This window comes from Lissotriton helveticus, chromosome 3_1 (genome assembly GCF_964261635.1).
Source record: "Lissotriton helveticus chromosome 3_1, aLisHel1.1, whole genome shotgun sequence".
NCBI lineage: Eukaryota > Metazoa > Chordata > Amphibia > Caudata > Salamandridae > Lissotriton > Lissotriton helveticus.
In genome coordinates, this window is record NC_136061.1 from 822,153,261 (window position 1) to 822,177,727 (window position 24,467).

A 24,467-nucleotide genomic window follows, 5' to 3' on the forward strand; every position below is an offset into this window, starting at 1 on the left:
GTATCTCCCAGATATGTTTAACTCAATAAAAGTGCTTGTGTAATTGCTGTTTTATACTATACTACCGGATAAGTGAACTCCAGAGCACTCTAAGATACTATAAGCATGCAGAAATATCAAAATCAGGAGGAATTTTGTCACAAGTGGAGCTTCGTGATGAACACTTGGATTATCTCTTTCTTGGATCCGGAAGTAATTAAAAACTGACTTTGAACTGGGGCCGAGTGGTCTCTATATTCGTGCATTTAAGTTTACTGCTAAAAACTCTGATAACAAATACCTTCCTACTGAGCAACCCATTATGTTCACTCCATTGTGAAGGTAGGATGTCATATACACTGGTTGGTCAAATGCTGTGTATTGAAACACCACTTTCTCTAGACAAGTCAGTATCATATGAACTTTAGTCAAGATAAAAAAAGTCAAGACGTATCCCATGTAAAAACAACAAGTCGTCTCAAGTTCTTACATTGAAAGATCCAAAATGCAATTTTTATATTTTTTTTAATCAAATCTCAGAATTAATTATAATAACTATTAGTAACGAGTCAAACAGTTAGCACATAAGGTCTCGAATGATCAGTGATTTTTTCTAATTCACTAGGCCAATACAGTCCCACAAAAGTGTGTGATCAGAGTAGCCGAAGTGCACAGGTGTTTATGATGGCAGTACAGATATGGGAAGATGAGCATATAAGACCTTTTTCTTCAGAATTAGCTGAGAAAGAACATCATTGACCTACCAAAGTGAAGCTCCTTCTGTCCCAGTGACTTCCAAGTAGTCATATCCATCTTCCAGCTGGAAATCCGTGAAGACCAGTGCGATGGTGTCCCCTGGCTCGGCCAGTATGGTCCAGGTACAGTCTGCGTTGTTGCCGTACTCCGAGGGGAAGTGCGGGCTGGAGATGATGCCACTCTGGCCTCGCAAAGTTCCTCCACATGCGTCGTCCGCTAAATGAAAAAAGCACAAGTTTTAGATTTTGGCCTGAGATTGAGTCATGTGTCGCATACAAGGAAGTATAACTAGTGCTTTGAGTCTGCTTGTACGCCCCAAGGATCACAGATTGACCGACAGCAAATACATGCAAGAAGAATGTACATATTTATGGCAGAAGTTACCATTACCAAAAATAAGCATGTTTTATTTTTCTTTAATAAGTAATCGCTTTCAGATAGGAACACCAGTATACTTCCCCTTCAAAAACATGGTAAGCAGGAATTTAACCTCAACGTAGTTCAGATACTGCAAGCCACAGAGGGGTTCTATGACCCTATGGGGGTTCAAAACAGCATGTCAAAGGGCCTTTTGCTGTTGCAGAACTTAAAGGTCATCATAAACAATTGGAGGTGCTATGTCACATATACTGGGTGCATTAACCCTATTCCTTGTATCTTCCAAATTAGTAATGTCATGAAAAACATACCAGTATATATCAAACTTGAACAGTACTCCAATGACTATAGGAATATGTGATGAGAAAACTGAAGTGCTGGAAATTGCAGTATCGCCAAGCCACGTTATGTTTCTCATTTGTTCTATTCCATAAGATTGAAAAATGGTGTCAAACATGATCAATCAAACAAGACTTGTATAGCGCAGCTAATCACCAGTGAGGGTATCCAGGTGCTGAGGATTTTTTCTGTGGAGGCATATGGCCTCTGTAAGCAGGGCTCTCCAAACTATAAGAGCAATTTGGTCTCTCAAATCCCTTGAAGGTCACAATCTTTCAAGTCTGAGAATCTGTACATGTGCTAAATTTAGAAGAATCAATCAGATCCTCTTGCCAATTCAGTGTCATTCATGAAATGTTGATGAAATGTGCTTTAAGCAGCAATCAAGGTGCCAATTAACCCGCTGCCAAAGAGCTACCAGCAAAAAGTGCCAGGTAACATCTTCTAGAAGCATCAAATTAGTCTCCTATGCCAAGGAATGTGATTTGGCAAAATGTCACATTATCCATTCTGCCAAAATCCTTTAACTGACCATGCAAACAATGAAGTTACATTCAACTCTCACCAAATGATCTTAAACCCTTGAACGCTCATGATGAGCTCAGCTCGCCATGAGCCACGGTGCTCGTGTGCTCATGACGAGCTGAGCTCGTCATGACCGTTGGAACACTCGCACGCTGGGCTAATTCCACTGCTGTGCAAACGTTCTAAACAAACAAGTGTGGTCATGACAGGCTCAACTCGTCATGAGCACATGACCACCGTGGCTCATGACGAGCTGAGCTCGTCATGAGCACCGGGGCGCTGTGCGCACCCCCCTCCCCCCAGCACAGCGGGGGAATGAGCCCCACATGCAACAGGTTAAATGCCATTGGGATGGGCTATGTCATAGTAGTAGTGGTAGTTGTAGTAGTTGCAGCATTCGTAGTAGTCTTAATCAGAACATTTGTAATTATTAATAACAGCATCATTTGTATTATTATTTCTTACCGGGCTTGTAAGGTTAAAATGCATTGATGCACAGGCCTTGGCCACCAATGTATTTGAATGCCAATATATTTCAGGTACTTTTGAAGCAGAATTTCATAGACTGCTCTTCCTAACATAAGCTAGGTGGGTCATCACCTCATCCGGTTGACAGAGACTGTGGAAAGGGCGGGGGGGGTTGTCCAAGTATAAGACAAAGGAACAGATTTTAAGATCACGGTAAAAGTAACCAGCATAAGTGCTTCTCTGCCTGGGCCTGGTGATTTTCACATCCAGTAGGATTAATTTGGTACCCACTTTGGGTAAGTAGCATCCTCTGGCCATCCCTAGTCTTGCCCGTCTCCCAGCTTTGATACTTGCAAGCAGTTTTACTTGGAAGTAATATGACTCAGTGCAGCAACCAAATTTGGCACACTGCTCTGTGTGAAAGAGTGAGAGCAAAAGAGCACTTTACCTACTAATATAAGCCCTGTTGCTCTGTCTGACAGAAATAGTGAACTTTAGGCTGCCTTATGCTACACACACAAGCACCTTAGTGTAAGGCTATCCGTGTAATGCCAAGCATAGGTTTTTTTTACTGGACGGGTACCCTTCCAGTAAAACAATACTGTGCCTAGACATAGTTTCAAACTTTTCCCACTTTGTATGTGTTTTGTCCACATGAAAACTTTGAAAAATGTGGAGGACAAAATAAACTATTCTCCAACTTTACTCCTACCTCAAGGAGGTACACCTTTTTGATGTAAAGACCAGTCTGCAAATGTTAATGGTTAGAGTTTTCATCAAAATCCATGGGTGGTTGCATCAGAAACTCCATGGGATGCCCCCTTGATGCACAGTAGTTGAAGGCTGCGCGTAGCGTTGGTTTGCTTCTCTTTCAAGCTACTTTGCAGTACATCCCAAATCAACCGTGTGTGGTTTCTATCACTTTTCATCACATCTCACCAGTGCAAATTTTTGATCAATCAAGCCCGTTGTTTAGGGAAAAACATATAGGACAAGAGAATGACAACAGAGGGGAAAAAAGAGGTAGCAAGGAAAACTGAGCGGAGACCAGGAAAGGGCATGTTTGATGAGACATCGCAATGTACCGTACAAGCAGCAGTGATATGCAACACGCTTCACTGTGTTTGCATTAGCCATACATCACTGCCATACGTGAGTGACTCCTTGTCAAGGGAAACTCATGACAGAAAAAAATGTGCGTGTCAAAGCCTGAAGGGACGTGTCACGCGTCCAGTGCGGTTGTCCCGCGCCGGCGGCATCAGTCCCCACCCGCTCGACAGCAGCGTGCCAGTCACACGGCCCTGCTGATACTCAAACAGTATTTGTGAAACTCAAGGTTAAAGTTTGTATTTGAGATGTTAATTGATTACACAAGGATAGGGATCAATGAGAAAAAATCAATAGGTTCTGCTACGGACATGGGTAAAGAATAGAGCACGAGCGCTGCTGCCGGGCAAACAACAAGCATGGGCAAGCCGTGCAGAATTACAAGTGCCACGCGCAGCGGCTCTTTAGCATTGCCTTACAGTTGGCTCTCTGGAGCCCAAACAGCCTACGGGATTAGCAGTAGTACTAGGCCTCAACCAAGAGCACAGCCAACATGTGCTGACAATATCTGCCTGCAGTAAAAAAACAGGGCTGAGATGAAACAAGCCAAGTGACTGCGTACACAGCTTTGCGGCCTACTTGAGATGCACAGCCACAGACGCCATCTTTGATCTGACGCGCCAGCCCAGAGTGGCTGCAACCTCGTATAGATTGACTGAAATTGCATTGCAATGGACACAAAATGGCTGACAATTTGACCAACTCCTTTCATCATCCATAAATCAAAACTATTTTACTAAATAACTCTAGCTTCTAGTCCTGTCGCTTTGCAATGCTTTAAAAACACTAGTGATTATCAATGAGGGTAACAGGATTTGTTGTGTTGCCATAGGAACCACGGTTTGGCCTTGTACACATGCATCTAACCTGCCGATGCATTACCCATCGATATTCCTTAACAACTCCATTAAGCCATCGTGTCTTTTATCCACACAGCCCTTTCTTAATTCTCTTTCTTTCTACTCACCTTCCACAGCCTCGTCATCGTTTTGCTTCCTTCCTGCATTATCTCACCCTCCCTTTCTTTGTCTCCTTTATCACATCCCTCACTTTTCCTACATTGCTCACTTCCTCATACTTCCCCTCAATAATACATATGTTTTTTTTAGCACTGTCCATATGCTCTTTTCTGTTACCCCATTTCTCTGCAAGCCCGCGTTTATTGAATTGTTTGGCAATGCTCTGGCAATCCAAAGCCATTCTTATTTACATTAAAACATGAATAAAAGCTACCAGTCATTTTCCAAACGATTTTTATAATGAATTATAGTATTTCTCGCAATAATGGTCTCAGATGTCCCTCTCGAAATGCTGTCCATTTCTGCTCACTTCGCCCAACCTCCCTTCAGCTGTAATTCAGGATTAGCTCCTCATTAGGGGTATCAAGCACTATAAGTGCACGTTAGTGACGCTAGTAACTCTTGCACTGTTTGCCTATAGTAGTAGCCCCTCCCTTCAAGGCTGGAGGAAGTGGTTCAGAGATTATTTTTATGACACATAAAATAGGAAATAAAAAGCCTGGGTGCGCCCAACTAGTCAAGAGAGGGGGTAACACGTGCAGACAAGTTGGAGACAGTCAGGCATATCACATAAGACCCGGATACACTTCAAACATTTGTCTGGAAATGTAATTCAGCTTGGAATCATTCATGGGACCCGGAAAAGCTGTGAATGAAGCAGGAACCGATAAAGTTGTGAAGCTTAGCTTAGCACATTTTTTGTTTAAAATAAATTTCGTCAGCTAGGGAAGTGAAAACTTACAAAGTAACAGCAGATTGAAGAAAGGGGTACTGCGCTATAATGGAACCGCTCCTGCTACTGCTCAGAGCTGCTCCCATCCTGAAAGCTAGGCATGGCTAACCGGTATCCCAACAAACCATGGGTTCTCATTTATGAGAAATGACGCATCGCTGCGTGAAAGAAGCGATGCGTCACTTCTCAGTGCGCACTCCTTGCGACATGATTGATGCATCATATTTACAGTATGACGCATCATGTCGCAAGGAGTTACAGATACGTCAGTATTTCTGACGTATCTGGCAGCGCAAAAGTCATGCATTGCTGGAATGTGTCACAAAAGTGACGCAACTCCAGCAATGCGTCCTGCGTCAGTCTTACGCCTGCTGTGAGGCAGGCGCAAGATTTTGATGCAACAGCGTCCTAAAAGTGACGCCTTGAAATCTCATAGATTTCACTGCGTCACTATTACGAGGCTTTTTGCGGGGGAACGCCCCCTCTGCATACATTATTCCTGACGCAGGTATAATGTAGCGCAGGGGTTTGCAAAGTGACACATCTGCTTAGATGCGTCACTTTGTAAATTGTGCGCAACAGGAGGCATGTTTTACGCCGCCGATGCGTCACAAAAAGTGACGCATCGGAAGCGCAAAACTGACGCAAGGCCTCATAAATGAGGCCCCATGTACTTCCCAATCCGCCCTTGATTCACTCCCAGGCCGTCACTTCCGGAAGTAGAAAATAGGAACATATGGGTCATTGGGCAGCAACCATGTCATTTCCCTTCTGTCATTTAGAACTGAATATTAAGTGGCAGCAGGGAAACGAACTCTCTGCAGTGAACACCCCCACAGGACTAGGCAGCAAAAAAGAGGACACGAGAGTCAAGAAACACCGGCTCGGGCAAAGTCAGACAATTTTGCTTCTCCTTTAGAAGGGCAAAGTTTTACATTTTTAAACCCCTTGATAAAACCTCAGACGCAAGGATGAGAGAAGAGCTGGTAAGTGATGAGCCTGCACCCATCAAAGCAGAAGGATATGGAGTGAAGTATGAAATGAGAGCCCAACTAAGTAGAAACAAAATGAGGGCACATACAAATAGTGGTGAATGAGAGAACCAGATAACCCTATACCTGCAAAACAGGCCTACAAGCAAATACCAGGGAAGATCCAACCTGAAAACAAGGGTGGAAGGGCTAGACTTCAGGCTACTTTGCAAGTGCTCAGGCACTCTGCTCCCTGAAAGGGGCTGATAAGAAGAAGCACCATGCAGCTATGAGGAAAAGTCATACTTGTGGAAGAGAAAAGCTGCGTTACCGAATCATCACAGAAAACGCAAATGGCGAGATACATTCTTCAGGCAAGAAACATGAAATGACAAAGATGGAGTAAAATAAGCATTGGGCAGCCCTGCAAACGAAGCTCGCCTGCAGCTTCCAATTGTGGTCGAGTATGGTGTGCTAGAGGAAGGCGGTGCCCCATCAATGGAATCCTGTTTAGGCTTTCCATGACTGAATCAAATAAAGTAATTGTTGAGGATCCAACCAGTTCTGCAATAGGAAAGAGACTTTCAGCAAGAATATTAATGTCCCTTGTCATAAAGTACTCGCACGGACACTAGACAGGATGTTATCTTTAAAGGATCTAAAAAAAACATTACTATCTTAGGGATGGGATACGATCTAGTGGTAACACACCCAAGCAAGATGTGCTAATACTAGCCAGACATCCCCCCTGGTCACCAAGCCAGTGTCAGCATTTGGTTGTTGTCTGTAAATGTCCAAAGGCATTTCCAAATGTACAGATTCTCTAGCACTGAGTGTGATCTAGAAGGGGGTGTAATGCGTCTGCTACAAAGCGTGAAACCACCATAAACTGCCAAAGTTGTAAGGCAGAATTCTGGTAGAATTTTTTTTATCAGATTGCTCTTGAAGGACCCAAAGGTCTGTCAATGAAAACCATTTTGACAGTTACACATTCAACCTTCAAAGTTCAGAATGAGGACCTAGCAGTCAACAGGGACAAGAAAAAGAATATCAAGACCTTTCACATGACAGGTCTGAGCCAGTAGGCTACACCATTAACAAGCAGGATCAAGAGGCTTATTAGCGGCCTTCCCTAGCAAGGGGATGCCAAATGTGTTCTCGAGAAGTCTCTCTGAAAAATGCATATTCTAAAGGAAAAAGGTGTCAAGATCGCCGACTTATGAGCCCCAAAATGTGGAAACTGAGTGTGAAAACTGTTATCGGTTACAAGCAGCCAGTCAATGCTATCAAGGAGGCCTGACTGGAAGGTTGGTTGGAGTGAGAATACTCCAGATGTCCCAACACATGTTTAATAGTTGCAATAAGGAAGCGATAGACTTAAGTTGAATTACCACCTGAAGTTGTCCAGGTCACCATCCCATTAAACCAGCTGAGGGTCATGACTTGAATTCCATAAGGGATGGGAGGATTTCTTTCATTATCTGTGCATGGAGCCGTAAAACCCCTGGAAGAAGGTAAGAGTCTGCTCATATATCTCTTAACAAGGAGTGTAGGGATCAGGCCACAGGAATCGGGAGAAGGACATTTAACCAGCACATGGGTTTGTTTACACGTCCCACTGAGCACCTTTGTATGAGTGAGCAGTGGACCCAGTGTCAATGAAAAGTAGGTAATGAACACATTTGAGCATTCATGGGTCACCTGAAACCTGGAATAGTATTCATCAGCAGGGCAGCTGGAGAAACATGGGTCCTGCCCAGGACAGCAACCCACCACTTCCTTGTCACTTCATGCCTCATCAAGGACTTAGCAACAGTTTACAAGGGAGAGCCATACCACACTAACTTACAGAGCTGTTACCCCCAATTTGTAGACACCTACTTGTTCAGAAAGACAAAGGGACAGTCAATGTTTGAATGATGGAAGGGAGGCCATCTTCACCTCAGGAGAAGGACCTCATATGGAAGGGCACATCACCCCGCAACCAACCCCATAAGTGGTTTGTTTGAAAAACGAGCTGCTGAGTGCGCAATGGAGGAGATATGGGTCTCAAATGAAATGTAGAGGAAAAGTGTTAAATGGTACAGCAGCTGGAAAACCTTAAATAGGCACTGTGCTTGTACAGCCCAAATTATAATGAGGGTGTAAACATACTAACAATGGGTTTCCTCAGCAATGTTGAATCACATGGAACAAATCTTTCACAGCCACCATCAGTGGAATCCATGTTTCATCAATAGAATAAAGCATTCGCTGAATGGCATGTAAGGTACGACTTACAAGAAAGAGAGCAGATTGAAAAGTAATTCCTCTGTCAAGACTGAAAGGTACTGTGGGTCAGGTTCGAGATATTTTTGGAACCTGTAGAACAAACCTCAGCTGAGGGTGTAGAAGGATATGGTCTCAATAGTCATGAGGGGTGACTTTGAAGGGTCCAACATTCCCAGTGTCTAGCCCCACAGCCCCTATGTTGCAGTGCCAAGTTTCCAGCCAATAGGCACCCTTAGCTCAAGGTCATGAAGGTTCTGCAAAGGCACTTAGGATGAAGAACTGAAACACCACAGATTGTGTCACACGCAACATCTTCTGCACACAAAACCTACATGGGACATACCAGGTAAGGTCTGGACTTGTGTCACTCATGTTGTGTTGTTTGAAGTAACAAACATGCAAAGATTTTTGTTGCTGTTGCCCATTTTAAGTGTGACATGATAGTCATTCCTTAGCCTAGCCCTAACCACACACACCAACACTGGATTTCAGGACCATGGCGAGCTCTTTAAATACATCTTGACATGTAAATGCAATTTTTTCCGGCACCACTTGTTCACAGTAGGGTCAGTAGATATGTAGATTCAATTTAGTGTTCTGACTAAAAATATGTATCTAATTTACTTATACACTCAGAATTCAAGTTTCAGTTCAGAATACAAGAATCACGAAATTAGACAAAGTAACAATATATTTTATGCCCTTATGATGAAAATTGCTCAATCATTGAACATTTTGATACCTTTCGAAACAAGGACTATTTCAGTGTAGACTATACTTCTGGTCAGACTTGGTGCTGATCTGAATCATTATTTCTTCAGCTACTGCTGACACCAATTTCCCTATAGGAAATGTCATTCACATGTTAACATTTGGGATTCTCACATGACTTTAACAACATTTTGGTCAATTTCCTCAAACTTTTTGCAATCCTTTTTATTTGCACAAATATTAAATAGAGAACATGGCATCTCTATTCATAATTTAATAGTACAGATGTGTAATCCTTTATTTAAACTGGAAATCCTCTTTCTTTCTATTCTCTTTCCAATACCCATGAACCATTAGCCCATATGCAATGTTAGATGTCTACTTTCTGCTCCAGAATCGCTCCTCAGATCATGCATCCAATACCGTTGAAATGCAATTACAACATCAAACCACTGAATTGTAATTATTGTCCGTTCAGTAAAAGCCATTTCTTGGGTCATATACATTTAGCAACATCCCAGGCTTTTCGAGGTCCATTCAAGTTAATTTGACCTCCAGGACTTAACGGTTAGCAATAGACCATGTCCTGTAGCTCGTCCTTGCTTTTCTCCATCTCAGGTTCTTTGTGGTTGTGGTGCCAGAACAACCCTTCTGCAAAATTTAAAGAGTGGAGGTGATGGCCCTAAAGCCTCACAGATCACTGGCCGGGGTCACTTAGCCCAATAAATTAGATATAAAATATACGTATCAGACTACTTGAACATTACTTATAAGGTGGACCTCATAAAAAACTTGCGATACCTGCATGTCCAGTATGAACATGCTTCTAATTTGATACTGGAGCTGAGTAAAGCTGCCATAGCGAGCAAATCCCCAAAGCCCACCTTTGGAGCTTCCAGTTTAATATGGGGTTGCCTTCTACACCCTCTGATTCACACACAAGGCTGAGGGAATTCGACCCCAAATACCTACCCAACATCTTCAAATACAACACACCAAGTGTGCCTTTCTGTTCAAAGAACAAGGCCAATCTTCTGCTCTAATATTGGTGGAGAACACTGCAGACTAGAAAGATACTACTTTTGTGAGTTCTCCAACCAACCCTCCTTTCAAGTAGGATCACCTGAAGGTCAAACAGAAACTCTTCGCTCCTCTTCCTAGCATCCCAATCCCGCTTCAGCTCAATCGGGCTTCATTCAAAGTTCCTTCCGGCAAAATCTCTATCCCTTTCCTGATCTAGCTAAATAATAAGCGAATAAGCATTGTAAACCGGTTCTGTGACATAAATTAAAACAATATATATATGAGTGTATGAGTAAAAGACGATAGTCAGTATGCTCCTTTTATCAAAAGAGAAGGGTAGCTTTCTGCTATTTCGAGACGTCTGGCGGTATCATGACCGTGATCAATTTTTATATATAGGACAAAAAATCGCCACATGCTGTTTTTTAAATTGCATGTAACAGAATGTGCATGGTGTAGCAGAGACACTGAGCTCTATCTAGTCCGGCGAATAGCCATTTATCACCAATGATGAATCTCAGCCCATCAAATCTGTCCCTTTCAGAGTTTCTTCCTGACAATTAGAATGGATTTCCTTTTTTAGTCATTTACTCCTTTTCTTCCTCATTCTCACTGTCCCACCCAAACGCCACTGGTGGATGTAGATGAACTATTAAATCAAATATAATGACCACAAAGAGCCTTCCACTACACTGAGAAATGTTAGTTCTTACTGCTACTGGCCTAAATAAAATGAGACGCTCGCCTCCCAGAGATCTTTATGAATTTAATTATGCAGAGTCTTTGGAATATGGGTTTCGCTATAGCAAAGATAGCACCCAAACCACTTTGCAGGGCTTCACCATTGTCATGGCTACTAGGATTATGTGACATGGAGGACTAAATTATGTGAGAACGTCATTGGGAAAAAGAACTCAAAATATTCAGTACGCTCTCTCACGGCATTCATTTCCATCCATTTCAGCTGGAAACAACAATTCTTGTAAAATCTGCAAATTATATGTCATATGTGATAGATCCATATGTATGTGGTAAATGCTGCAGCCACAGAAATACATAAATTCACTGTCCATTACCACTGGGCATTTTATCAAAACTATATTCATGAAAAGTAAACAAAACCTAGACATTCTAACTTCAGTAAGTGCCTACTGGTGATTTCGTTTTTAGGAAAACAGCTATTTCATGCTAACCACCCTGAAATAAATGTTAATTAAAAAAAAAAAAACAATATACGAGTAACATGTAAAATGGCCCCATCTTACCATCTTGGTGTTTTGGTGACATTTACAAACGAGGCATTAGGCCTCACAATTAATTATGTCTCCAGGGGCCCTTGTTGGAACTAATATATATATTTATATATTTTCACTGGAAAAAAAAGTTAAAGTAAAGTTATACTTAAGTGCTGAAATGAGTTACAAAACAAACAATAAACTCACTGCTAATGTCCTCATACATTACATCACTCATGACATGGCCAATTACATCATTAATTACATCACTGATGACATCTCAAATGAAATTATTGATGACATCACTGATGACATCAAAAAATGAGTGGTGGTGTTTCCTATACACTTATCACACAAAAAGTATTTAATAAGCTCCATTTATTGCTCAATTTCTAAACTTTTCGTACTGGTAATAAGTGTGAAGTTTTGCAACATTTTTGGCCTTCTAAAGAGACTGGCTGTTAAAGAGTGTGTAGTTTCTTTCAAAGAGAAGGCTCTGTGTACTAAGGGTTTTTCACACTAATGGTGTTAGCTATGTGAAGAGATTTCACTCTCTGTGAAGAGTTGTGCAGAGAGCGAAGGCTTTGCATAGTAGGGGTTTGATAATTTCATGGGGCTTGGGCGTCTGGAAGGAGAGACCCCCGTTAAGTGCTGTGTACATGGTAAAGGCTGTGCATAGCAGGGGTTTAGTCACATAATGGGGCCTGGTTGTCTGGTCAGAGCGAGCTCTCCTTAAACAGCTGTTTACAGGGTAAAGGAAGTGTACAGTAGAGGCTAAGGCAGCTAATGGGGAGTGTGTGTGTAGGTAGTGACATATCGGTAAAGAGTTCTGTACAGGATGAAGATTATCCTTAAAAAAAGTGGAGCTATCTAGTAATACTTGTATGTTTAGAGATATTAGCCAAGCTCTGAATAGTTGTTTATAAGGTGAAGTCTGTGCATAGTAGGGGTTTGGCCAACTAATGACACCTGGGTGTGCAGAGAAAGTGGATCTTCATAAAGAGCTGTGTATGTGGGTAAAATGTGCATAGTGGGAGCTTTTTACATACCAGTGCTGTAGGCCAGAGTAGGTTTCAGCATAATTAATTTAGATAAGCACATATCTTCGTGTAATTATGCTTTTCATGATTCTGCACCATTGTTGCAGTTATTTACATATTTTAAAAACAGTACTAGCTTATACAGTAAATTGAGGAGCAGTAGATTGAATAATGTCCCCAGTGATGTCACAGATGCCATCAATGATGTCATTTGTGATACCATCAATGATGTAATTGAACTTGTCATGAGTGATGTAACATGTGAAGTCACAAGCAATGCATGGCGGTGACGTAATTTATAGTTATTTCACTGGACTATAACCGACTGATATCAGTGTTCCTGTTTTTTAAGCATTCGTTTTAACTCATTAAAACACCTAACTGTAACACTATATTCCCTTTGTTTTTTAGTGAATTTCTAAAGTTTTTTTTAACAGAAGCTATGCTTTTATCATCATACTTGTTAGACTTGCCACCATTGGCGTGGGTCTCCCTTCCGTTTTTTGCTGTTGCCTCATCTGCTTTTGCTCGTCTAGATGCTTTGGGCCCTCTGCCTCTGCTGTTCAGTGCCAAAGTGCAAGTGCTCCCTGTTGTAAATTGTTGTTATGGATTAGTGACTCCATGATTGGTTATTTGATTAACTTGTCAGACCCTAGTACAGTGCACCATGTGTGCCCAGGGCCTGTAAATCAAATGGTGCTGGTGGGCTTGCAACACTGATTGTGCCACCCACAGAAGCAACCTGTAAAATGTGACTCAAGCCTGCCATTGCAGAGCCTGTGTGCAGCCTGGGACTGCCATGTTGACTTGGCAAGTGCACACACTTGCCAGTCCCTAAACCTTCCCTTTTCTACATGTTAGTCACCCCTAAGTGAGGCCCGTGGTACCCCTGTGGACAGGGTGCATTGTATGTGAAAGGTATGACATGCCCTGATGTGTGTGGCATGTCCTGATAGTTAAATACTGCCAATTTCGTTTTTCACTATTGAATGGCAATCTGTTCCCATAGGTCAGAATGGGCAGTAAGTTTATAACATCTTATAAACATAACTGGCCCTAGGAACAAAATGGGAAAATAAAATGTAGTATGCCTGAACTCAGAATGTTAAAGTGCATCTTTTAGTGAGGGTGATTTTTACATTCTGTGTTTGAAAATACCACTTTTAGAAAGTGGGTATTTTCCTGCCTGACCCTCCAGTGGACCTCTGCTAGATTGTGTATTGCATGTCTGGCTTGTGAGCAGTAGCGGTCGGCAGTAGGAGTTACTCCAGGGCGGTGACGTGGGCAGGGGGAGGGGCAGGGTGGAGGGTAGAAATGTATGGATTATGGACTTTAACAGGTAAGTAAACATTTAAATAAATAAAACGAATTTCGTTGCGCGCACTGCATCCCATTTGGTGATGCAGTGCGCGCAATGAAATTCGTTTTATTTATTTAAATGTTTACTTACCTGTAAAACTCCGTAATCCATACATTACTACCCCCCACCCTGCCCCTCCCCCTGCCCACGTCACCGCCCTGCAGTAACTCCTACTGCTGACCGCTACTGCTTGTGAGTGACAGGAGCTTGGGAGAGGGCTGCGGCTCCGGCAGTCTGATGAGTCAGGGCTGGTCTGAATGGGACCTGGGTTGAATTTAGAGTAGGGGGGAGGAGATTTCGTTTCACCTGCCTGGACCTGGTCTGCCTTCAACAGTGCTGTCTCTACCTCCTGTCAGGAAGCTGCACCAGTGAGGACAGAACTGGTTTTGGCTGGGTATAGACACTCTCTGCCTTCAGGGAACAAATGAACAAAGGATTTGTTTGTATAAAAAGGGGGACCCAGACCCCAGACTTTTAGATTACTTCTGGGAATCAAGAGGAACCTTTGCCAAGCAAAAGAGCCGGAGAAGCTGAGGAGGAATACTGCCCCTGTGCTTTTTGATGTCTGGGGTTGGCCTGCAGTGACTGCTTGCTGCCAAGGAAAGGAGAAGAAGGACGTTGTTGTTTGCTGTGTCACCAGATTGAAGAAATGATCTCCAAGGGCTTGAAACTGAGCTTGCCTCCTGTTCTGAAGTCTCAGGGACACAACGGCTTCACCACCAGCTCCCCTGATTTTCCTTGCTGGGAATTCTAACCTGCAAAGATGTGCCTGCTGCTGTTTACGACCTCTAGAGACTGTTTGTCGCTGGGATCTGGAAGATCCTCGCAACGAGAAGAAGCGTGTAGCATCCGCACCGATTCCCGGCGCATCACCGAGTAACAGGGAAGTAGCGTGCCACATCCGCACTTTGTTCTGACGCCTTGCCGAGCAACCAGGAAGAAGCGGGCCGCATCCACACCGTGCCAGACACATCTCCAAGAAGACCGTAGCAGCACCTGCCATGTGGCTGCAAACGTGCACGCATCTTACCGGACTGTCGAATAGTGCGCCGCCATTTTGTCGCATCGCACCCGATCGTCGCATCACATTGTAACCAGAACACAGTAATAAACCGACGCATCCCCTCCTCTCCGGTAAGGAACCAAAGCATCACCTCCCTTGTGCTATAGGAAGGAATCGACGCATCACCTCCACCGAAGCAAGGAACTGACGCATTAGCTTCCCTGGGACACTTTTGTTTGTTTTGCGTGACTCATCTAAGGTACTTTGTTGGAAAAGTGTTGCATTAACAACTTGCATTGAACGGAACTATTTCTACCATTTGAAAGTCCTATTTTTAATACTATATTGTGGATTTTTGTCGTTTGGTCTTGTTTAGATAAAGATTACTTATTTTTCTAAACTGGTGTGGTGTCCATTTGTAGTGTTTTCACTGTGTTACTGTATGTGTTCACAAATGCTTTACACACTGCCTCTGAGATAAGCCTGTCTGCTCGTGCCAAGCTACCAAGGGGGAGAGCAGGGGTTATTTTAGGAGTGTATCCTCCTTTCCCTGTATAGAAGTAAGGGTCCCTATTTGGACAAAGGTGCAAACCATTGCCAAATTACGACCCCCATTTCTAACATTACTTAACTCTAATGTTACTTCAATTAATATTTTTTTCCAGTTAATTTCTCGGTTTTTTTTAACACTAGGGAAGGTCACATTAAAATACCTAACTATAACATCTATTTAACTTTTTTTTCTTGAATTTCTAGTGTTTTTTTTAACATATCTGACAAACACCTACACTGCATACTACCTTCTGTTGTTAACAACATGGGGCTTGGCAAAGGCCTACCACCAGCTGGAGGCAAACACTCAGAATACTGCCCTCCATGGGCAGCTTGCTGCTTCCGACCTCCTGCTTACCCTCCATTCTCCATCTGCTTACCCCTTCCCCATCTCCTGACCTCTATGGCCAGCTTGCTACCCATGCCCCCTCCTGCTTGCCCTCTGGTCTCCGTCAGCTTATGCTGGTAAATCCTGCCTGCCGGGCCTGGTGGCTTAGTGGACTAACGTCGAGAATAACAAGGACCCCCTGGGTAATACTCTATTAGACTCCTAGGGCAGGGTAAACAACCTGTGTGCAAAATTGCCTAGGCAGTCAAGGAATTACAAATAAACTAAACAAGTGGGAAACCAAATCAAGGACAATTGAAAAAATATATGAGTAATAAAAAACTCACTATGTTTTAATAAAAACACAATTACAATTCATTGATCAACACATACAATGTACAATAAAGATTAAATTAAAACAACTGAATACTGAAAAATCACAGAAAGAATGTTGCATTAAAAACAATGACCCTATTGGTTTATGACAAGAACACCAATCAAGGGGTGCCTATAAATCAATAATACAGTACTCGACGCGCGTTTCGGCGACTGAACGCCTTCCTCAGGAGCCACAAAAACAATCTGAAATGATAATACAAACACATTACATAAGAAAAAACGGTATTTTATACGTTTTAAGGAGTGGCAATAAAAACATGCATACATCGTTCTATATTACACTTTAACTTAAAAATGACATTCTATCTATACAAGGGAGACAATTGCCACCAAGAGAAAAGGTTTCCCGAACCACTTTGTTTACTTTATGTTCACTGATTTGTACATATAATCTGATATTACAAGAGTACACCACACAATTAATTTCTAAACTTGTTAGGATACACTATGAAAACAAAGGCCATGAAAACATACATTTCGCTCTCGCATGTTTAGTAGATTCATGTAGTCAGGTACGATGATAATACTTAGAACAACTTACTTAACATAGACCAGGGATTTGCTCGGTCAATGCTCAAAGGTTTGTATATATTTAGACCAATTTTCATCTAAAACAGGAAGGAAAGGGAAGCGGGAAGAGACGGTGTTTAAAAGAATTACCAATTTCAATCTTTACGAAAAAATACAAATTATATAAAAAATGAATAAAGAAAAGGGAGGGGGGATACACACTTGTTACGAGATTTGGGCACAATAGTGGCATTGGTGCAAACAGCCAAGAGCATTTTATTGGATTATAATAGCGTATTTCTTATTTCTCAGGGGTGCTTAAACAATTAGTTGCTTCCTCATTCCGTTGGAAAATGGTGCGCACATACATACTTAAATGTGGCCTGCTTCATCTAAAAAAACTATATCTTTTATGCCAGTTGTTCTACAGTGGTATCACGATTTACGGGCCACAAGAATGGGTGGGGGGGGGGGGGGGAGGACGTTTACAAGAAAATATATATAGGCATAATACCTGCAGAGTGATGTCTCTGGAAATAGATGCAACTAATCTGGTTCCGACGATAGGAGATGTTCACAACGTTTTATACAAGTGATTAAAATCTGTAAACAGATATGCATCAGATGGTCAGAATTTATCACAAAAATTCGGTGTAGATCGTTGTTTGATTAATGGGCTCGCTCAATTTATAAAAAAGGGCGGGCTATCATGCATTATATTTAAGGTGCAGGAGGAGAATTGATACACGAAATCGACCAAAAGTTTCCATGCAATATAATGCTGCATAGAACGCTAGTTTTAAAGCTGTCAGGCAGTTCCACTTAATGAGACTACGCGTCTGGAAACTTACCAGTTTTAAGAATATATGTGAAATAACGGACGTGTAGTTTGGCTTGACGATTTCAATTCTTAGAGGTCACACCTGCAATATATAGAAAATGTGTACAGACTGTCAGCAAACGTGTGCTGCATTTTGAAAGTATACCGACCAAAACCAACAGAGCTAATGCAGCCTGCTAGGGGCATTAATGATAATGCAAGACGTAATACAAAGACACATGGCTCACCTGGAGATAGCTGAAAAAGTGCCTAAATACTTGGGATGCTGTGAGGCATTTTTAAAGCGGCTATATAAATCTCCGTGCTGGTGCTCTTAGCCGAAAATCCGCTATGAATGGAATTTAAAATATCCGGGGCGGTCGGGCCTGTAGGGTACAGATGAAATCTCATTATATGCCTCTGTGATAGTGTAACACTATCATGTGAAAAAAGGCTAAACAGGGGATCTCTCCCATAGTGATGGCGGAAAACAGAGAGGATGCGACTCTTACCTTCCGTGAAGTGTGATGTACCCGGTGTCGGCGTACTCGGACGCGCGGAAAGAACGGCTGGTCAGGATGTAGAATGATAATCAACGGACCTCTAGATAGCGGTCTATTTAAATAAATGGCCCAATCTAATAGGTTCTGCTATTGGGTCATGCTTGACGAACTACAAACGACGACGGGCATAGAAATAGGATTCCGTTCGCCTCACATTTGTAAACTACAGCGCAATTATGTAAACGCAGGAAGCCCTATACTTAGCGCGTTCTGATCAAAAAGAGAACCCACATCGTCTCGGGTCTCCAAAGTTTCTAATGCCGCATGTAATGGTGATAGAGTCAATGTGCACAATAATATTCCACGGGTCCCTGCTATGAACAGGGCTCCATGGACGGAACGCTGGCTTCACAATGGGCAACCAATAGAAATGGACAAAAGATTCAAGGTATCGCTGTCAAGGATAGACAGAGAGAATAGGGTGATAACCATACTGGTTAGTTTTACCAAATGTGTCAAAAACGATCAATTTGTAAATAGCTGTCTTGAAAATTAAATAACATGATTGCACAATATTTTAATATCCCGATCAGTCATACACTATATTAATATACTAACCGCGTGAACTTGAGGGACTCTATATTGCAATAATCTCAAGAGTCAAAGTGCCAGAATCTGACCCTAATCTTGCCAATTGGGTGCTGTGGCCAATAGTTTCAGTCACGACCGACATATACGTTGTCAATCATCCCTTAGTCGCAGGACTGGTATAAAATTAATGACCTCGCATTCTGTCTGAGTCAGACAATTGCATTTTCCCAAGGGATTTCGGAATTCAATCCCTTTTTAAAAGTCCCCAACGAAAATATCCAGAAGACTTCCCGCTTCTTACGTGCTGCATTGCCACCTGAATTTTCTGCTAGTCTAATTTTTTCGATGATGCACCACTTAAAGTTATCCGGGGTATGATTTTTTTCTTCAAAATGCTTGACTAGTGGCGCTGTAGTTTTGTGCGTTCGAATCGCTGAACGATGTTCCGTCAATCTTACCTGGATTGGTCTGGACGTTTCGCCAACGTAGCCAAGTTGGCAGGGGCAGATGATGAAATAAATACAATTGGCTGTCTTGCAGTTCCACATATCCGTGGCTTTGAAATGACATCCATTGTGCTCAAAAGAGTCTCCCTGTAAAATACTAGAACAAGATTTACAAGAAGAGCATTTGACCGTGCCTCTCACTGGGAAATTGTTTGCAATAGACCTTTGCACAAATTCAGAGGTAGAAACATTAGATGTAAACCGCGAGTGTACAATCAAATCCTTTAAGTTTTTATTGCGTTTGTATGCAAACAATGGTTTTTCAAATTTCACCTGTGAAGTAGGGTTAGAATTCAGGATATGCCAGTTTTTGTTTACAATATGTTTAACTGTATTGTCTAGTGTAGAGTGTTTGGTAACACAGACTAGTTGATTCTTGGGTTTAGGGACTTTTTGTCGGAGAAGGGCATCCCGATCATAGAATCTAGCTCGTTTGAAAGAGTCTCGCACTAATCTGTGCGGATATCCTCTGTTTAGAAACTTTTGGCGCATGATGTTTGCTTGGGTGTCAAAATCAGCAAGGTTGGTACAATTCCTTCTGACACGAAGGAACTGTGAAAACGGTATACCATCACGTTGACTCCGGGGGTGAAAACTCTTAAAATGCAAGAGAGTATTCCTGGCCGTAGGCTTTGTAAATAGGTCAACTATCAATTTGTTGTTTTGATGCTTGATTATTAAATCTAAGAATTCTACCTGATGTCTATTCGACTGGGCTGTGAATTTCAAGTTGACATCGGTGAGGTTGATCCACTGTAGGAATTCTTCTAAGGAATCTTCCCCATTGGTCCAGATAAAAAAGATGTCATCAATATATCTGGACCAATGGGAAATGGATTCGAAGAAGGGGGCTACCTCATTGTATATGAATTTAGATTCGAATTCAGCCATATAGATATTGGCAATTGATGGTGCTACCGAGGCGCCCATGCTGACGCCTCTAATTTGTCTATATTTTACTTTATATAGACAAATTAGAGGGGAAGATTCCTTAGAAGAATTCCTACAGTGGATCAACCTCACCGATTTTGACACCCAAGCAAACATCATGCGCCAAAAGTTTCTAAACAGAGGTTATCCGCACAGATTAGTGCGAGACTCTTTCAAACGAGCTAGATTCTATGATCGGGATGCCCTTCTCCGACAAAAAGTCCCTAAACCCAAGAATCAACTAGTCTGTGTTACCAAACACTCTACACTAGACAATACAGTTAAACATATTGTAAACAAAAACTGGCATATCCTGAATTCTAACCCTACTTCACAGGTGAAATTTGAAAAACCATTGTTTGCATACAAACGCAATAAAAACTTAAAGGATTTGATTGTACACTCGCGGTTTACATCTAATGTTTCTACCTCTGAATTTGTGCAAAGGTCTATTGCAAACAATTTCCCAGTGAGAGGCACGGTCAAATGCTCTTCTTGTAAATCTTGTTCTAGTATTTTACAGGGAGACTCTTTTGAGCACAATGGATGTCATTTCAAAGCCACGGATATGTGGAACTGCAAGACAGCCAATTGTATTTATTTCATCATCTGCCCCTGCCAACTTGGCTACGTTGGCGAAACGTCCAGACCAATCCAGGTAAGATTGACGGAACATCGTTCAGCGATTCGAACGCACAAAACTACAGCGCCACTAGTCAAGCATTTTGAAGAAAAAAATCATACCCCGGATGACTTTAAGTGGTGCATCATCGAAAAAATTAGACTAGCAGAAAATTCAGGTGGCAATGCAGCACGTAAGAAGCGGGAAGTCTTCTGGATATTTTCGTTGGGGACTTTTAAAAAGGGATTGAATTCCGAAATCCCTTGGGAAAATGCAATTGTCTGACTCAGACAGAATGCGAGGTCATTAATTTTATACCAGTCCTGCGACTAAGGGATGATTGACAACGTATATGTCGGTCGTGACTGAAACTATTGGCCACAGCACCCAATTGGCAAGATTAGGGTCAGATTCTGGCACTTTGACTCTTGAGATTATTGCAATATAGAGTCCCTCAAGTTCACGCGGTTAGTATATTAATATAGTGTATGACTGATCGGGATATTAAAATATTGTGCAATCATGTTATTTAATTTTCAAGACAGCTATTTACAAATTGATCGTTTTTGACACATTTGGTAAAACTAACCAGTATGGTTATCACCCTATTCTCTCTGTCTATCCTTGACAGCGATACCTTGAATCTTTTGTCCATTTCTATTGGTTGCCCATTGTGAAGCCAGCGTTCCGTCCATGGAGCCCTGTTCATAGCAGGGACCCGTGGAATATTATTGTGCACATTGACTCTATCACCATTACATGCGGCATTAGAAACTTTGGAGACCCGAGACGATGTGGGTTCTCTTTTTGATCAGAAAGCGCTAAGTATAGGGCTTCCTGCGTTTACATAATTGCGCTGTAGTTTACAAATGTGAGGCGAACGGAGTCCTATTTCTATGCCCGTCGTCGTTTGTAGTTCGTCAAGCATGACCCAATAGCAGAACCTATTAGATTGGGCCATTTATTTAAATAGACCGCTATCTAGAGGTCCGTTGATTATCATTCTACATCCTGACCAGCCGTTCTTTCCGCGCGTCCGAGTACGCCGACACCGGGTACATCACACTTCACGGAAGGTAAGAGTCGCATCCTCTCTGTTTTCCGCCATCACTATGGGAGAGATCCCCTGTTTAGCCTTTTTTCACATGATAGTGTTACACTATCACAGAGGCATATAATGAGATTTCATCTGTACCCTACAGGCCCGACCGCCCCGGATATTTTAAATTCCATTCATAGCGGATTTTCGGCTAAGAGCACCAGCACGGAGATTTATATAGCCGCTTTAAAAATGCCTCACAGCATCCCAAGTATTTAGGCACTTTTTCAGCTATCTCCAGGTGAGCCATGTGTCTTTGTATTACGTCTTGCATTATCATTAATGCCCCTAGCAGGCTGCATTAGCTCTGTTGGTTTTGGTCGGTATACTTTCAAAATGCAGCACACGTTTGCTGACAGTCTGTACACATTTTCTATATATTGCAGGTGTGACCTCTAAGAATTGAAATCGTCAAGCCAAACTACACGTCCGTTATTTCACATATATTCTTAAAACGGGTAAGTTTCCAGACGCGTAGTCTCATTAAGTGGAACTGCCTGACAGCTTTAAAACTAGCGTTCTATGCAGCATTATATTGCATGGAAACTTTTGGTCGATTTCGTGTATCAATTCTCCTCCTGCACCTTAAATATAATGCATGATAGCCCGCCCTTTTTTATAAATTGAGCGAGCCCATTAATCAAACAACGATCTACACCGAATTTTTGTGATAAATTCTGACCATCTGATGCATATCTGTTTACAGATTTTAATCACTTGTATAAAACGTTGTGAACATCTCCTATCGTCGGAACCAGATTAGTTGCATCTATTTCCAGAGACATCACTCTGCAGGTATTATGCCTATATATATTTTCTTGTAAACGTCCTCCCCCCCCCCCCCCACCCATTCTTGTGGCCCGTAAATCGTGATACCACTGTAGAACAACTGGCATAAAAGATATAGTTTTTTAGATGAAGCAGGCCACATTTAAGTATGTATGTGCGCACCATTTTCCAACGGAATGAGGAAGCAACTAATTGTTTAAGCACCCCTGAGAAATAAGAAATACGCTATTATAATCCAATAAATGCTCTTGGCTGTTTGCACCAATGCCACTATTGTGCCCAAATCTCGTAACAAGTGTGTATCCCCCCTCCCTTTTCTTTATTCATTTTTTATATAATTTGTATTTTTTCGTAAAGATTGAAATTGGTAATTCTTTTAAACACCGTCTCTTCCCGCTTCCCTTTCCTTCCTGTTTTAGATGAAAATTGGTCTAAATATATACAAACCTTTGAGCATTGACCGAGCAAATCCCTGGTCTATGTTAAGTAAGTTGTTCTAAGTATTATCATCGTACCTGACTACATGAATCTACTAAACATGCGAGAGCGAAATGTATGTTTTCATGGCCTTTGTTTTCATAGTGTATCCTAACAAGTTTAGAAATTAATTGTGTGGTGTACTCTTGTAATATCAGATTATATGTACAAATCAGTGAACATAAAGTAAACAAAGTGGTTCGGGAAACCTTTTCTCTTGGTGGCAATTGTCTCCCTTGTATAGATAGAATGTCATTTTTAAGTTAAAGTGTAATATAGAACGATGTATGCATGTTTTTATTGCCACTCCTTAAAACGTATAAAATACCGTTTTTTCTTATGTAATGTGTTTGTATTATCATTTCAGATTGTTTTTGTGGCTCCTGAGGAAGGCGTTCAGTCGCCGAAACGCGCGTCGAGTACTGTATTATTGATTTATAGGCACCCCTTGATTGGTGTTCTTGTCATAAACCAATAGGGTCATTGTTTTTAATGCAACATTCCTTCTGTGATTTTTCAGTATTCAGTTGTTTTAATTTAATCTTTATTGTACATTGTATGTGTTGATCAATGAATTGTAATTGTGTTTTTATTAAAACATAGTGAGTTTTTTATTACTCATATATTTTTTCAATTGTCCTTGATTTGGTTTCCCACTTGTTTAGTTTATTTGTAATTCCTTGACTGCCTAGGCAATTTTGCACACAGGCTTAGTGGACTAATGCATCCACGGCTCATGGTCACCAGTTCAAATACCGGCAGGTTCACTCAGCCTTTCATCCTTCTGAGGTAGATAAAATGGATACCATTGAGTTGGGTAATAAGAAACATCTGTTATAATTTGCCAAGATACCCTTGGATGAACATGCGCTTTACAAATGCTCGCTATGTTATGCCCTCCATGGTCAGATTGCCCCCCCCTGCCCCTCTTTCTCCATGTGCGTGCCCTTGTCCCCTCTTGCCTGTCCCCTGTGGTCCATTTAGCTGTCCCTGCTGGCTTGCCCTCGGTGCTCAGTGTGCAACTCCGACCCCCTCCACCCTGCCCTCCATTTCTTCCTCATGGTGGAGATCTCTGCCCTGGAAATGGATTTAAAATTGATAGGAATTTCTTTGTGAATTCCGTATATGTATGACCAAGTTTAGCTTTGTGAATAGGCCTCAATGTGCCTGAGTCACAGAAAGTCAGATGTAAACTGTCTTCTACATGACTCTTTGAGATACATAAAATTCAGTATCTCAAACTGAGCAGCACAACGTCTTAGAGAAATACAGGAAGCACATTTCGGAATACATACACTTTTTCATCTGTAGCTGAACATTTGTAGCGATCAGGGTGAATTCAGCCCCAGCATATGCTCCTAAAACACCAGTATAAGTGAGCTCTCTAAAGTTTTGTCAGACTGAACAACAGCAGAACGCAGTG

At 41.8% G+C, this 24,467-nt stretch overlaps 1 protein-coding gene and 2 long non-coding RNA genes across 3 annotated transcripts in view; 1 reads left to right on the forward strand and 2 right to left on the reverse strand.

Annotated features, from left to right (window-relative positions):
- Window positions 1–739: 739 nt before the first annotated feature.
- LOC144824021 (CUB and sushi domain-containing protein 2-like) overlaps window positions 740–24,467 on the reverse strand; it is a 506,835-nt gene continuing 483,107 nt past the window's right edge. The window contains exon 5 of the mRNA XM_078683054.1: window positions 740–951. Coding sequence (XP_078539180.1) covers window positions 740–951 — 212 coding nt within the window. The remainder of the gene's footprint in view (window positions 952–24,467) is intronic.
- LOC144824754 (uncharacterized) lies at window positions 16,249–17,314 on the reverse strand. Its single transcript, XR_013609099.1, has 3 exons — window positions 17,222–17,314; window positions 16,739–16,805; window positions 16,249–16,380 (listed from the first exon to the last, which is right to left on the reverse strand). It is a non-coding gene; the product is annotated as an uncharacterized LOC144824754 (long non-coding RNA).
- On the forward strand, window positions 22,481–23,543 carry LOC144824755 (uncharacterized). Its single transcript, XR_013609100.1, has 3 exons — window positions 22,481–22,573; window positions 22,987–23,053; window positions 23,412–23,543. It is a non-coding gene; the product is annotated as an uncharacterized LOC144824755 (long non-coding RNA).